The sequence below is a fragment of the Diadema antillarum genome, unplaced genomic scaffold (genome assembly GCF_040938485.1).
Source record: "Diadema antillarum isolate AM-2024a unplaced genomic scaffold, OU_Dant_1.0 seq00001423_RagTag, whole genome shotgun sequence".
NCBI classification, from domain to species: domain Eukaryota; kingdom Metazoa; phylum Echinodermata; class Echinoidea; order Diadematoida; family Diadematidae; genus Diadema; species Diadema antillarum.
Genome location: NW_027272175.1, coordinates 384,267 through 400,822, shown reverse-complemented (window position 1 = coordinate 400,822; position 16,556 = coordinate 384,267). Strand labels below are relative to the sequence as shown.

Here is a 16,556-nt window from a genome sequence, read left to right as displayed (position 1 = left end):
ATAAAGAGCCATGTAAACTACGTCCATCATCAGACAGAGCAAAACTTAACGTTTTCAGTCATACTCTATGTTATGCTATAGTTGAGAAAAAATAAAGAATTGAGAGATCCACTAAGAAGCAAGCTTGTATGTTGTGAACCACCACCACCAAAAAAAAAAAAAATCTTATGAAATACTTATTATATACTTATCTAATAATTTCCTTTACGCTAATACATGTACACATCAGTAGTTTTCGTTTTGTCTTGTTTTGATTTGTTTTGATTTGTTTTGTTCTTCTTCTTTTTGTATTGTGTCATAATTGTTGCTGTTTACTAGGGAGAAGCCTTGACAGGTCAATGGCCTTTGCTTCTTCCTCCACACCCTGTATTGCATATTATGATTGACATGTTGTCCTGTATTGTTCATTCTTTTTTTTTAACCAGTTGTGCAAGTTGTGGAAATAAATGAAATGAAATGAAATGAAATTAGCACAATATCTATAATGATATATATTATTTAGGACAGGACGGAACGAAACAGGAGAAACACAACAACGTAATACGACTTGACAGAATAGATGGAAAGAATAGAAGAAAAGAAAAAGAGAGAGAGAGACACTGTCCCACAGCTGATAAACAAAGATTGACACAGACCAGTTGAAAAACAGCCATGGGCTGAAGCAGGTTCCGTGCTAAAATAAAAATTAACTGAACTGAACTGGACACACGATGAAGGAAATTCTCAAATTAAATGAAGGGAATTTTTCAAGGGAATTTTCAAATTCGACTCTGATTGTATGAACATAGGCTCATTCGTGAGGGCATCGTAAAGGCATTATTTACCCTTTAAAGTTAAAGATGACAAAACCCAGTTTTAGTGCTTCAAAATAGTTCTAGAATAAATGTAAGTTAGGGATATGAAGCAACTGGTATAAAATGTTAATTAGGTTAAGTAATGTTGAATATAGAAAATGTGAACAAAAATTATAATAACACTGTTTCCAGAATAAACCGTCTACAGTTATGGTTATTGAAAAATATAGTGATATCTCGTGATATATATATATATATATATATATATATATATATATATATATATATATATATGTATGTATATATATATATATATATATATGTTGCGAATTCACGCATTGGCTCCAATTTAACGAAGAATAAACCGGTAATGCAATATTTCGCCAATATAGAGTTTATTGAGCAACTCAAATTTTCGGTGGCTTCCATCCACCTTCTTCAGGAGTCTCGACATGGGTGGCTTTATTGTGAAATTTATATGATTGGATGTTTTCTGATACGAGTGACCTAAACAACTGCATCAAATGTGGGAACTCAAGCAATTTCTTTTTAAATCACTGCTCCCAATTAAGTTAAACGATACCTTCGAAGACTCATGTCTCCAACAGCAACTTCGTTAGTGTGTCCATCGCATAACGCTTCGTGATAATGCAGGTGTACAACATTGTCCCGAAAATGAGCAAGGATAGACGCAAGACAACTGAATTACGTCATATATTAACTTCGAATATTCCATATTCTTATGGCCGTCATGCGTCAATTTTGGGACGGTGTGACGTTACCCTAAACTCATTCACACTAAGTTGAACAAATTCGGGCCAACGTTGAACGAAATTGAAAATCCCATGTTCGTATTTCCATTTTGTGTCAATTTCGGAACAGTGACACGACACTTCTATCTGGCAGGGCCATGGCTTGCAAGAGAGCATAGGGTACCTTTACACAGTAGGCAGTGAACGCATTTTCTGTTATCAAACTGTCTATGCATGGCTTCGTGATTATGGACACTCTTGAAACTAGACAAAGTTATGTTCTTACTCGTGTGCATTAATTTGCAGGACTTTCAGAACAAGTATGCTGCTCTTCAGAGATATCAATTCCCAAATAGTTGCTATTCTGCGTGAATCTATGCAATATTCGAGATTTTTCATTAACTCACCAAAAAGTGTCAGAAACCTAAACAAACTCAACAAAACTATGCAATCCCTTTTAACACGAAGAAATAACATTTATCAACGATGTACATGTATGTTCGAAGATTATGTTCTTACTCGTGTTAAGGGCATGCAGTATTAATGTCTCCACATTTTTGTGCAGGAAGAAGAAATGAACGAAATAGACACGGCGATTGATCGCGCTGTCGATTTCTTGGAGGGGAAGATTCAAGAAATGCAACGGTCGTACGACAAAGCCATCGTCGCCTACGCGCTGGCCCTGGCGAGCAGTGGGGGTGTTGCTGGAGTAGCGGACGACAGCTTGATAACAAGTGCTAGACAAGCGAACGACAGACTGAAAAACGAATCAAAGTCTATTGAACGTAAGCAGTGAAAGTCAACGAGTGTCGCCCGTGGAAAATCATCTGCGCGAATAGATAAGTGTTCGCTAAATAAACTTGTGTCAATGTATTGTGAGAGGAAATTCTCTATCACAGGTTATATCGTTTTCTTATACTATAAACACTACATGTTGATTAAATGAAAGTTAGAAGGACGATGTGAGCAAGAGAAATTTTCGTGTTTTGTTCCTTTTTTCTTTGTCATTTTCATACTACTTTTCATGCTATAACCACGTACCAAACATTAACATAAACATTAACATGTAACATTTAGCACAAGTAAATTTGTAGAGAATATCCAAAATAAATTGAAAACCTGCGACTTCCAAACGCCTTATGTCTAGATTATTTTCAACTGTGATAATGATAAAAAACTCTATTTATTCAGTCATTTACATCATAATTCCTATTTAGAGTAAGCAAACAACAAAAACAGAACCAAGATGGAAATTATACCGCACTGGCCATGTCTCTACTTGTTACAGACACTAATGCCGTATACTGGGACCCAGATGAAGTAAACTACGCGGAGAACGTGCCCTTTTGGTTCCGCCATAAACCCAGCGCAATTTCCATCGAGACTACTGCCTACGCTTTACTCGCCCAAATCACCAGACAGGATTACAGCTACGCAGGCAGGATAGTTCGATGGCTGAGCAACCAGGGAAATTACAAGGGTGGATTCGTGTCGACTCAGGTTTGTTGAAGGGTTTTATTTCCATGCAGGAACGCATCATCATCATCATCATTATCGTCAACATCATCATCATCATCACCATCATCATTATCAACATCATCATCACCATCATCACCATCATCATCATCATCGTCATCACTATCGTCATCACCATCATCATCACCATCATCTTCACCATAATTATCACCGTCACCATCATCATCATCACCACTACCACCACCACCATCATCATCATCATCACATCATCTTCATCACCACATCGTCATCATCATCATCATCATCACCATGATCTTCACATCATCACATCATCATCATCATCATCATCATCACAATATGGTTGTTTAAAAAATGCCCCGGAATATGTTCTTCTATACACGTCTACCATGCACGTCTGTACTTCTATAACATTGAATAATCGTTTACCATCCCTACTGAACTCACACCCAGCCATGAATCTCCACGTTAACCTTCATCTCTTTATCTCACCGTCCTCACCGGGTAAAGATCCATCCTCAGTAATGATTTCTTTTCCTCGTCATATTCACGATCATACACTTGTTCATGCTTACGCCAAAAAGCAGCAACTGTCGCCAACCACATTCGGGGTCGAAGGAGGATGGTTTCATAAACGGAGAAAGAAGAAAAGTCGACGAAGAAGAAGAAGAAGAAGTAGAAGAAGAAAAGAAGAAGAGGAAGAAAAATCACCGCGCTACACGCTCTCTGACATTATCCTAGAGTCTTAGCAAAAAAGAAGAAGAAGAGTAGGCCTACATAGATCAATAGTACACGACATCTTTTGTATATGGCTTTCCTGGTGTATCTAGTTCAGGTACAACTGTCGAGCTTGGTAATTGCATTCGCAAAGTCAGCAGTCCGCGATTATTTTGTGCATCTCCACAGACCATAGCTGGTAAGCTTTCCTTGGTAAATAAAGTCATGAAAACATGTTAATTTACTCTCAATAGGATACGGTTGTGGCGATGCAGGCTTTAGCCGAATATTCCTCGAACCGTCCGGCGGAAGACAGGGTCAGGCTTACATGCGGCGTGCAGTACAAGGATCGGGAGAGGACTAATAGGTACACGTTTTCGAATGACAACGCAAGGGTGCAGCAAGAAGAAGATGTAAGTCAGATTCGAAGAGATTTTTTCTCAACACCACCGACTCATTCTAAGCTCTTTGGTCAGATTTGATAATGCTTATATTTGATAATGCTATTAATCTATACTCTAATCACTGTTCTTGATAGTTGAAAGATATGTGAAAGATATTTTTATTGATTGTGTTGTCTCCTATGAATACTTGAATAATGTTGAAAATATAACATATTTTATGCAGTGGCGTATTCTTGGTATACATGTATTGTATCATCACATCGTGCATACAGTTGGGCGAATAATGAAATGATCAAAATTCCCCCAGCCAATGCCGAATCGACATCACAAATTGTCTGTTTAGAATGAGCTGAAATTCTCATCTTGACATGGAAAACATCTTGGAATCGAGATGCTATGAGCAGTGAACACATCATGTGAACACTGTATAAGAGAAACGGTCGCCCTTGATCAGTCAAAAGCTCACAAGTAATTTGCCTGAAGTAGGAGGAAACAGATAAAAATTGATTAATAACAGATACTCTTCATAAAAGGCCCGAATTCACGAAGGTGGTACAAATGAAACCATAGTTTAAACCATGGACAAAAACTATAGAGCGCCAAGTGTCGCATGGAATATTCCGTTACGAAATCAGTCATTTCGTCGATGAAATGATTATTCTGTAACGAAATGACAACATTTTGTAACTAAATGAACATTTCGTCCACAAAATGATAATTTCGTTAACGAAACGGTCATTTTGTCGACGAAATGACCAATTTTGCAACGAAATACTTGGCGCTCCATGGTTTTGTCCATGGTTTAAACCATGGTTTCATTTGTACCACCTTCGTGAATTCGGGCCAAAGAGGGAGAAAGAGGGTGCGTGTGTGTGTGTGTGTGTGTGTGTATGTGCTGTGTTTTTTTAATACTGTTATGGTTAAACACATTTAGCTGCTGTTATCCTCTATTTGTTTGTTATGACCATTTGATCACGATAGGCAGTGAAGCCTGTGTTCGTTATAATGAAAGAATGGGTGGGTAGATTACGCTTTCTTAATTAAGCCAATGTAGTATAACATTTGTGATTATTGATGTTACAGATAACTCGCGCTATCGGTGAAGAATTAACTCTCACTGGGACTGGACAAGGAATAGTCAAGGCAAAGGTAAGTTTTCAAGGCGAATGAAGCCGGAATGGTTTGTGAGTTGAAGGAATACTTATATTGAATATTTAAGCATTCATTTTATGGCATTATGAAAGAGCACTTGAAATACCTCGACACAAAGGTAGGATTTTTACCTTATTTTCAGTAACAAGTTCCAGTTTAACTCAGTTTGATTCATTTCAATTTATTTCCACCATCAAAAAAAAAAAAATACATATTCATATATATGTATTAGTTCATGAAAATGAGCAAGTTGAAAAAAAAAATATACAGATCACGGAATATAATGCAACAAAAACTGTATCCATACAATTGTATACATGTATCTGGAAACACAATGCACACTTTAAGATAGAAACCTCGAAAAAAAAAAGCCGACGGAATAATATACAGGTAACTTAGGGGCGTAATTAATGTGGCGGCCGCATATTGCTACTCATCCCCACCCACCAACATTATTTCATTTTTTAATGAAAAATACATATTTAATATTTACTTGTCAGAAGAATGAAACGATGTGATTATATTATGTACCTTTAATAAAAAATGTGAATGGTTGAGCAGATGTGTAGCACTCTGCTGCAGCAACAAGTTAGACACCAAAGAACAGTATCTACAACCGTCCTTCTGGGTTAAAGGGTAAATCCAGTCCAAATAAAAGTTAGTCTGATAAGAAAAGTGAAATATTACGCGTTCAGCAGTAAAATCGGGTGAAAAATAAGGAAGTTATATAACATTTTCAAGATTCACAAATTTTTCAAGAAACAACGGACGGTCAATATGAATATGCAGATAGCAAAGAATGCATGTCATCTCCTCACAACTTGGCATATAGTTTGTACACTTTCCCGTTTTTCACTCAATCGCAATATGAACTATCTGTATATAGGCTCAAATCCTGGTATATCTAACTGATCACTATGCTGAAGCTGAAGTTATTCAACCAGGAATAACATTCATGTTTCAGAGTTCATTGACAGAAACATTGAGTTTTTGTCTTATTTTTGTACACCTCAGTGGAAAATCATGAGGGTATGGCATGGTTAGCTCACTCATTTGCATATTCATATCCACTGTACAAGAATTGTTTTGCTGAAATTAGCAACACTTTAAAATGTCATGACTTCCTTGTTCCTCGGAGTTCCTCGGAGTTCCTTGTTCCTCGGAGTTCAGTTTTCACCCTTGAACTGGTAAGATTTTACAATTTTATCAGACTAACTTATATTTGGACTGGATTTCCCCTTTAAGAATGACGTGCCTCTAAAGATAATGTCCGTCTTACTCCACTTTGCCCCTATACTTCTACATTGTTTTGCAGGTCGAACTATCCTTCAACACGGAGGCATCGGATATAGACACCTGTCCGTTCATACTGAATGTCAGCGCCTCGGAAGTAAGGGAGAGAGGAAACCTGAATCACATTGACATTACAGTCTGCACAAGGTATACTAGTGTAGGGAGTGCAGTGATTTACATACAATCATCTATAGTTCTCGGAGGGTAAAAAGAAGATCATTGCACAGAATTTCTTTGTTGGCATGACGCCCGAGTCGGCCACGACAAAGACAGAGCATGTCGCCATGTGTACGCAAATGATGATAAAGATAATAATGATAGTATTAGCTCATCATCTGTGAGAAGAAATAACTGCAAGGAAGTTGTAAAAAAAAATGCGTGAAGTTCACGCATGTAAAGCGTGTTTCTTGTTCAAGAAAACGTTCAGGACAGAATGTGATATGCTTTTTTTTGTCGGGTCCGCCGAAGGTGAGGGGAGACTAAGGGGATCGCCTGCGGCGTCTGTCCGTCCGTCGTCCGTCCGTCCGTCCGTCTGTCCGTCCGTCGTCTGTCCGTAACGCTACAAAAACTTCAATAACTCTTTACTCTTTTCATCAATTGCAATCAAACTTCGAGGGAAGAGGGGTCATACAAAGTTTCACATTTTACCATATATTGAGGTCACCTCAAGGTCAAAGCTCACAGGCAGGGGTCAATGAACTTTAGGGCCCAATGTTAAGTTTTATGGCACGTTTCTATCATGGGTCATAACTTTTGATCCATAGGTCCGTTTGTGACTTAACTTGGATGGTATATGTCCCTTGGCGAGTGTATGATCACCACAAGGTCAAAGGTCACAAGCTGGGATCAACGAACTTTTAGAGCCTAATGTTAAGTTTTTATGGTGCAGTTCTATTATGGGTCATAACTTTTGATCCATAGGTCCGTTTGTGACTAAACTTGGATGGTAGATGTCCCTTGGGGAGTGGATGATCACCACAAGGTCAAAGGTCACAAGCTGGGGTCAACGAAGTTTTAGAGCCCAATGTTAAGTTTTTATGGCACGTTTCTATTATGAGTCATAACTTTTGATCCATAACTCCATTTGTGACCAAACTTGGATGATAGATGTCCCTTGGGGAGTGGATGGTCACCACAAGGTCAAAGGTCACAACCATGGGTCAACGAACTTTTAGAGCCCAATGTTAAGTTTTTAAGGCGCATTTCTATCATGGGTCATAACTTTTGATCCATAGGTCCGTTTGTGACTAAACTTGGATGGTAGATGTCCCTTGGGGAGTGTATGATCACCACAAGGTCAAAGGTCACAAGCTGGGGTCAACGAACTTTTAGAGCCCAATGTTAAGTTTTTATGGCACGTTTCTATCATGGCTCATAACTTTTGATCCATAATTCAATATGTGACCAAACTTGGATGATAGATGTCCCTTGGGGAGTGGATGGTCACCACAAGGTCAATGGTCACAACCATGGGTCAACGAACTTTTAGAGCCCAATGTTAAGTTTTTATGGCGCGTTTCTATCATGGGTCATAACTTTTGATCCATAGGTCCGTTTGTGACCAAACTTGGATGGTAGATGTCCCTTGGGAAGTGGATGGTCACCACGAGGTCAAAGGTCACAGGCAGGGGTCAACGAACTTTAAGGGCTCAATGTTAAGTTTTTATGGCACGTTTCTTTTTTCCATAAATTTTTGCCCTTTTATATCTCTTTTTAACTGTTATATCTCTTTTTTTATGTTATATCCCATTCGCGTACAATTTCTTGTACGCGAATTTGCGAGACACATTATGGCACTTGCCTTGTTTCTCTCTTTTTTCATCGTAGTTATAAAGTCCCCCCTCACCGCCGAGTGCCGTCAACCCCGGTCAAGCCATGCTTTTGCTGACGTTATGGAGTCTTATGTCGCCGAGACTATTCTGTTTTCTCCTGTTTTGGAGTTACAATGCGTATACATCGATGTATCTGTCATAAAATTTTGATGTATAGATTTATGCATGAAGTCATCATGTACTACTGTGTATTGTACTTATCAGTTGTTTTTTATCACTTTGGGAAAAGTGATCTTTTCCAAATGATGTAATGTTGATATTTTAGAATATTTTGTTTACTGTCAAGGTACCTCCGCGAAAAGGAGACCCACATGGGAATCATAGATGTTGGAATTTATTCTGGTTTCCGCGCTGTGATTGAGGACCTGAAAGCGGTGAGTGCCCAGAAAAACAAAAACAAAACAAAACAAAACAAAACAGCCCACAATGAATCCCCATGATCTTTCAAGAGGAATATGAAATTCTGACTCTTGTTCTGAACGTGTGGTATATAGTTTCCATGCTGATAGCACTTTCCGTACTGATTACCAGGTACACTTTCTTTGCGAAAAAACAAACAAACAAAAACAAACGAAAACAAACGAACAAGAACGCAAGAGCGGTACATCACTTGCAGGTGCTAAAGAACTGAACTGATTTCCAGTGTCCTTTCGGTTCACCATCCTGAGCACAATGTTAGGAATGGTTTATTAAAGAGCAAATATGTGTGTGAGCTTCATGGAAGTGTGTTATTACCATGCAGGGAGGACGGTTTGTTGTACTATGTCCATGAGAATGATTGAAACACACTGAATGGATTCATCCCTTTTCATTCGTCTCTTAATAGGTCACGAACAGTAGCGACCTTATCGCATCCTACGAAGTAAACGACCGATCCGTGATCTTCTATGCTGACGCGGTAGGATACATACGTTTCAAGGATTGTTATGCAGTATCAAGAAGCAATGAACCTTGAAGGAGAAATCCAGTAGAATATAAGTGTTAGTCTGATAAGAAAGAGTAAAATATTACGAGTTCAATGGTATAATTTTGATTGAAATTGGATGAAAAATAAGGAAGTTATAACATTTTGAAGTTTGGGTATTTTTGGGGGGAAACAGTTCTTGAACAGTCAATATGAATATGCAAGTGGCAAAGTGAACATGTCATTCCCTCACAACTTGCCATATAAATAGTTTGTACATCCAGTTTTTCATTCAAACGGAATTATGCCCGAGGCTCAAATCCTGACATATCTTATCGATCACTATTCTGAAGTTATTCAACCATGAATAACATAATGTTTCAGACTTTAATGACAAAAACACTGAATTTTTGTCTTTCTTTTTGTACACGATCACTGAGAAAAATTGTGAGGGTATGACATGGTTAGCTCACTCATTTGCCTATTCATATTCACTGTACAAGAGCTGTTTTGCAGAAATTAGCAACACTTCAAAATGTCATAACTTCCTTATTTTTCATCCGATTTCAGTCAAATTTTTACCAATGAACTCGTGATATTTTCTTCCTTATTATCAAGCAAACTTATATTTGTACTGAATTTCCCCTGTAATGCAATCTATGACATGACGACGAGAAGAGAAGCTACATATCTTATAGTAGCAGTTTTCAATCTGATGATATTATAAGATTTAATACAATGTCGAAATAAACACAGAATATGGACGCAAACTACATTGCAACACGACGCAGGGAGAAAGTAGAAAGGCCAACACAATCGTCATCTCGAACGTCAGCGCAAAACTCCCTTTTAAACTGGGAGGGGTGGGGAAAGAAAGCCCCGAAATTATGGAGTCATTTACAAGTCTTCTATATACGCCAGAACCACACCAGATTAGCTAAGATTGTGCAATCAATAAGTAATTTCGTATAGATTGGTGACTGTACTTTCAAGTTTATTATATGAATAAAGAATATGAATGAAATACATGGAAATATAAGTTTGCAAGAATGCATAACAGGTGAACTTGCGAAACTCGGTAAGCGCGAGACACACGGGTCTCTTGTTTTCAGACTATAGGATAGAAGTGTTTTGTCTGCATACTATCTGAAAACAAAAGTGACTGTATGTAGAATACAAACTAAGATGGAAGTGTAACGCTCTATTAACTGACAGATTCCACACGACGAACTCCTCTGCGTCAACTTTAAAGTGATTGCAGATAGCATTGTTGGAAACATCCAAGCCGTGCCTGTTCATGTGTATGACTACTATGTTGGAGGTAAGAGCTCCAGAGCATGATCCGATTGCTTATTATTGTATCTATGCATGTATCACTGTCTTACCTTATTTGATCACACGTTTAAAGCCCGCTAGTTTAACACTTCAATTTGCCTAGCGCATATTTCAAAGCACCTTGGACCTGCAAGTGACCGTTTTGATGATGATTATCAGTTTTATATCAGATTCGTCTTCCTAGTCTCTCGGAGGTTATAACACGAGTTCGACACCCACCCACGGGTCATAATTATATCACATGATCATTAGCTTTGAATGTATTATCATTTGGAGAGATGAAGAAAACATACAGAAAACGTGTACTTTTGATTGCGTACAAACACATTGAAGCATGTGAAACTTAAAAAAAAAACAGCACACACACATCAACACTATATTCACCCTCTACCATTAAAAGGGGACTTTTAGCACCTTTTGAAAAAGAAATCTTCATAATCTATGCAGATGTAAGATTGTGTAAATATTGTATGGAATGAGACATCTGCTATATAGAATAGAAATTGCTTTTCGTGTGAAGTTGAAATTCGTGCAATCATTTTACTTATTCAAATTGAGTTATTTTTGACATATTATATTATTGGGTTGTTCTCGTATTTCTTTCTAATAACACACTATAGAGGAAACATGCACAGTCTTTTACAAGCCTGGGAACGAGAGCCCGCTGCTTTCAACTCTCTGCGCTGCTGATGAATGCGTCTGTGTTCGAGGTAAAAACAAAACAAAAAAAGAAATATATATCGTATATATATATATATATATATCAAGGCTCAACACTAACTCCTAAAATCTATGACTTGAAGTTGTGGTGGTCCGAAATAAAAGAAAACATAATAGTCCAATCGATGTGACCCTGTTTTTAATCAGCTCATCATTTTTCATCCTTCCTGTTGTTGCTCTTTTGTCATGTTTGTGATGTTTGTGTATTTTTGTGCTTGCTCTAGATGCTTGTGGTGGAGCCGGGGAGCGATTCGATGCAACACAGCTGCGGACAGCGGCCTGTGAGACTGATGAGCACTTTGGTAAGTGTTTTTCTTGTGTGTGTATGTGTGTGTGTGTGTGTGTGTGTGTGTGTGTGTGTTCGCGTAATGCGTTTGATAGAGTGTTTGAAGAGGAACAGATACTTAATAGTTTACAGTAATATTGTATTCTGTCATACATGTTCAGAGATACAAGTAGTTTCCATTATTCCGTAAACTTATATTTTACTATATATTGTGATGTAATTTATGTGTTTGATTTCTGGAAAATATTTATACGTTTCTGTTGAAAACATGGAAAAAATGAATGAATGAATGAATAAAAAGTATAATCAGCATATTCTTCACTGTTTACATTTTCAACGAGAAGATTTTGTGATGCGGATGCTGAAAATCTCTTTTCCTCAAATGTATTGTTGACTAATGTTCTGTAATGTTATAAACTGTTTGGTTCTTTCTCTGATTTGAAATCTAGATACACCTTCCATTTCCCCATCAGTTAACCCTAAAAGGGCGGGGGGGGGGGGGGTTGGGGGGTTGAATCAACCCCCCAACCCCCCCCCCCCCCGACATTTTTTTGACTGCGCCATTCACCGACTTTTTACTTTCAAGTCTCGCGCAATTTTTGACACCATTTTCGCAAAAATCGTGCATACCGTTACGACGCTGCACGACCTTTCATACATGCCTGTCAGACCGAAAATGGCTTTAAAACGTGATTTTGTGTATAAAGTCTATGCAAATGGAGTTTTCTCACCTTATTCATAAAGATATGATTATTTTCACTTTCATAAGCTGAAATCAATTAATTTCAGCATGATTATGCTTGAAATAGATTCTGTCCTAAATTTTGCTAAAAAATGATTTTTAAAAAATCGAAAAACAAAGAGATACATAAGAAATTCATAAAACAGTAAAATACATTAGAAATTAATTTCTATACCAGATTTCTTTTTTGCAAGTACATTGTTTGGAATGCTACAAAGAATGTCATCACCAAAAATTAGGATTCTAGGAGCTTTACTTTCTGATTTAGAGCAAAATATATGATTTTATGCATATATTAGCATAATCAATTAATATCATTAAAATTTCCATTTCTTTTTGCGTAGTTAGGAAGATTACGCCACAGGTGATGCGTGTGTCAATTTTCATGGCAATTGCACTATGAACGGCCGAGATCTGGGGGGGGGGGGGGTGAATCAACCCCTCCCCCGGCCACAGGACACCCAAAAAGCCTGTAATGAAAGGCCGTTCTTAGGCCGTACTCAGAAAACATATCGCATGGACGAGTAAAGGAAACCAAAACCCAAATACATTTGTATGGTGTGGATTGAAGGAAAGTAGCAATAGGCCTGTATATGGGTAATCATAATAGAATATATCGAGAGTTTGAGACATTAAATTCACACACACAAAGTGTTTTATGATATTGGAAAGGTTTGAATTGCTAGGTATTTTTAGACTGCCAAAGTCTGGCAGGATGCATTTATGAAATATGTATCAATCTGAGAAGTTGTTGGTTAAACAATTAGCATTTTTTATAACGTTCAGCCAAAGCATACTATATTGTGAATTGTGAATTATTTACGATATTTTCACGTTCGGTGGCTGGGCTGCGTGGTGATAAGATGTTGGATGAAGTCTTTCTTTATAATTGGTGAAGTGGATCGAAAGTATTACCTTTCATTACTTTGTAGGTACGTTTAGAGAGATATCGTTTTCACAAGGTAACGTGAATAATGTTGATTATATCCGTATATTTCAGCGTTAAAGATAAGAGTCAACGCAGTAGTCGAGGAGACTGGGTTCTATGTCATCACCGCTACCGTTGTAACACCAATCAAAACAGGTTGGTTTCTAGTTCTCAGAAAGACATATTACACACAATGGTTGCCATTGTTGCAGGATCAGGTGCTTGGATGATACCGGCAGAAGACATGCAGTCTTTCTCTTTTTTATCACTTTAATAATGTTGGACATACATGACGTCACAAACTGATGTTGTCTTCTCATCCAGTGATGGCTGCACTGAAACTTTTATCATTCATAACTTTTTACGGATTGTCCGATTCCTCAAACTTTCACTTGCGGAGAACTTGTAATAAGCCCAGGGTCTTCGTTAAGATTATGAGCAATTATTATTACATGTATTTTCATTTGCTTCTGTTTTGACTTAAGAGGAGATTGTTATACTTTACATTCCATATTTCAAGGGAACTGCAATCTGTAAACCAAGCTTGTTATCGTATATGCCTCATCCATTGTTCCAATGCTCAAAATGTACCGTTTATTTATCTATTTAGATATCTATCTACCTATCTATCTATCTATCTATCTATCTATCTATCTATCTATCTATTTTGTTTGTTTTATCTATTCTATAATGCTGGGTAGGCCTGTTCAGTTTCAGTTCAGTTCAGCCTGTTCAGTTTCCAAAGGTGCTCTGCAGTAATATCAAATATCATGTTACACGAACACACCAAGCTATATGTAATATGAAATCTGCATTTCCGAAACGTACAATGAAAGAAAAACACATTCTGGTATTATGTATCCACGGGTGACAAAGCCAACTATTCTAAGTACGAAAGAGTATGAAATAAAGACTTACGTTGAGGACACTTTCTCTTGCCTTGTGAAGTATTGTTTGACGGCTCTCTCGCTTTCTACTTGTCTATGATAATATAATGAGTGTGATTAAAGGGTGTCACACATTGTGGTAGCAGCAAGTGTAACTAGGGTAAGTGCCACTAGCCCCATTCGATGCTGCACACGTGGCAATACCCTTTTGAAAAGCAAGTAAAAAAAACCCAACATATATATACATATAATTAAATATCTTTATATATATATTCATACACATACATACATGTAAATATAGGTTTAGTGTGTGCTTTATCTAACGTTTTCGACGCTAAAGCTGTGTTTATCGTTTTTTTCTCATCGCAACTCACTACGCACTGACTGATTATTCAGTAGCCTACTTTTATTTATTGTTTGATTTATTTTGTTGTTTTTTTTTGGGGGGGGGTGTCTTTATGGGAAATTGACATTCATCCTGTGGACTGCAACAGGCAATGTCAGTGCAGATGATAAGAGATATATTATATTCAGTGATTTTTGACAAGTTAAGAGGAATTACACTTTCCCTTCGACCGCGTGCAACCTACAATCCGTATCTATTCGTAAATGTATCTATTGAGGCAGGAGAGAAATCCTTAGTCCAAGTTGACTTTGAATTTTGATATTTTGATACGCTCGGCTGACCAATCCTATATGTCTCTATTAATCATGAACACGATCAAAAGGTCGATATTCTTGATCGTTGTTTTTGTGTCTTTTCACTATACCGGCTACTCAGGAAACGATAGGGTTAGCCGTCAAGAACAACGGGAGTTCTACTTGTCCCAGCACTGCACCCGTGTCGATGTAAGGCCAGGTTGGCATTATCTCGTCGTGGGCTCCAAAATCGTGACATACACTACGGAAACTGGAGAAGAAGGGTTAGCTAAAGCCTAAAATTTTAGGCATTTTCTTTTCTTTCTGTGCCTGTATACCTTTTATCTGACATTGTGTACACGTAAATCAACCGAACTATACTGTTATAGCATTCCAGCATGTGGAAGGACCAACATGCGTATACCTTATTTTCCAAGCCCTCTGATCCTATTTCCGCTCTACAGACATTTCAGAAGACAAAACATGTACAAGAAGAAAAAAAAAAATAGCCATGACACGTAAGACAAATCCTTCGTATTATCTTTATACTTTTTTTATTGCATCTACCAATTGATATCATAAATATAATGTCGTTGTTCTAGGAAATTTATTCTGCAATATAGGCCAAGAATTGTATTCCTTAAAGCATTCACCTTATAAAGCAGATGTTTTATACAATGAAGATTATTCGAAATTACACAGCATTTTATAAAGCTCAGAAGAACTTCTAATAACTTAGACCAGCTAGCTGTGTATGTTTAACATTATATCTTCTAGTTCGTATTTCTGTATGGTGCATTTTGTCTGATTTGCTCGTTCACTCATTCACTGGTACTTACTTCTGACTGCACTCAATGAGTTTATATGTTATGTGTAAGTCTAAATTGGAAAATACTCGCAGAAACTAAAAAAGAAAAAGGAGACTGCAATTTGTGGTTTGGTGTATATGTTACGCGATATGTTTTCTATACCAACTAGACTGCACTAACGTACCAATTTCCTGCTTTATTAATTCCCCGAGCTTTGCCTATGATGTGTCACTCACAGATTCCGGTATTTGATTGGCTCTGGGTCAAAGTTCACAAAATGGCCGCCAGGAAATCGTGGGAAGGCGAGGATTCTGAATACGTTCAGCACGACGTTGACAGGATCGGGCTGCGAGGGATAAAGTGGAAAATAATGAACCATACATTGCAACTGACAACTTCGCCACGTATTTCTGATATATAATAGACTTATTTGCAGATTATCTTAGCACTATGCTACGTTAATATGCTAATTACGCTGCATGAATATAATTAAGTAAACACTGTGTATCCTATTCATCTAGACTTGCATTTGTTAGAATACGACGTCAACTCGTGGGTCAGTAATACAACTTATACTCAGTTTTGAGGCTTCAAGAAGTCGACAACCTACATGAACAATGCAGGGCCGGCGGCGGAACCGGGGGCCGGGGGCCGGGGGCCGGGGGTCGGGCCCTCGGACCCCCACTTTTTTGCATCAGCTGGAGAAACCCGCAAGTGACACCAGTGTCTTAAAGGGACACAGTCCTCACGAAATTTAAAAAAAATATGTTGTTGTTGGTACCTCCAATGAACTACTTTCACCAAAAACAAACTTTCAAATCACCAAATAAGCTCGTACATTTTGGTTGAAAAAGTGTGATTCTGCATG

General features: G+C 37.8%; 1 protein-coding gene across 1 annotated transcript in view; it reads left to right on the top strand.

The window, feature by feature from the left end:
- Positions 1 to 16,328, top strand: part of LOC139709272 (A.superbus venom factor 1-like) — a 71,564-nt gene extending 55,236 nt beyond the window's left edge. Inside the window, exons 28-40 of the mRNA XM_071621221.1 lie at positions 2,112 to 2,331; positions 2,835 to 3,046; positions 4,012 to 4,170; positions 5,245 to 5,310; positions 6,629 to 6,753; positions 8,725 to 8,812; positions 9,265 to 9,336; positions 10,558 to 10,663; positions 11,298 to 11,387; positions 11,622 to 11,699; positions 13,426 to 13,509; positions 15,022 to 15,163; positions 15,927 to 16,328. Of these exons, the coding sequence (XP_071477322.1) occupies positions 2,112 to 2,331; positions 2,835 to 3,046; positions 4,012 to 4,170; positions 5,245 to 5,310; positions 6,629 to 6,753; positions 8,725 to 8,812; positions 9,265 to 9,336; positions 10,558 to 10,663; positions 11,298 to 11,387; positions 11,622 to 11,699; positions 13,426 to 13,509; positions 15,022 to 15,163; positions 15,927 to 16,047 (1,563 nt within the window). The 3' untranslated portion in view covers positions 16,048 to 16,328. The remainder of the gene's footprint in view (positions 1 to 2,111; positions 2,332 to 2,834; positions 3,047 to 4,011; positions 4,171 to 5,244; positions 5,311 to 6,628; positions 6,754 to 8,724; positions 8,813 to 9,264; positions 9,337 to 10,557; positions 10,664 to 11,297; positions 11,388 to 11,621; positions 11,700 to 13,425; positions 13,510 to 15,021; positions 15,164 to 15,926) is intronic.
- Positions 16,329 to 16,556: the final 228 nt, after the last annotated feature.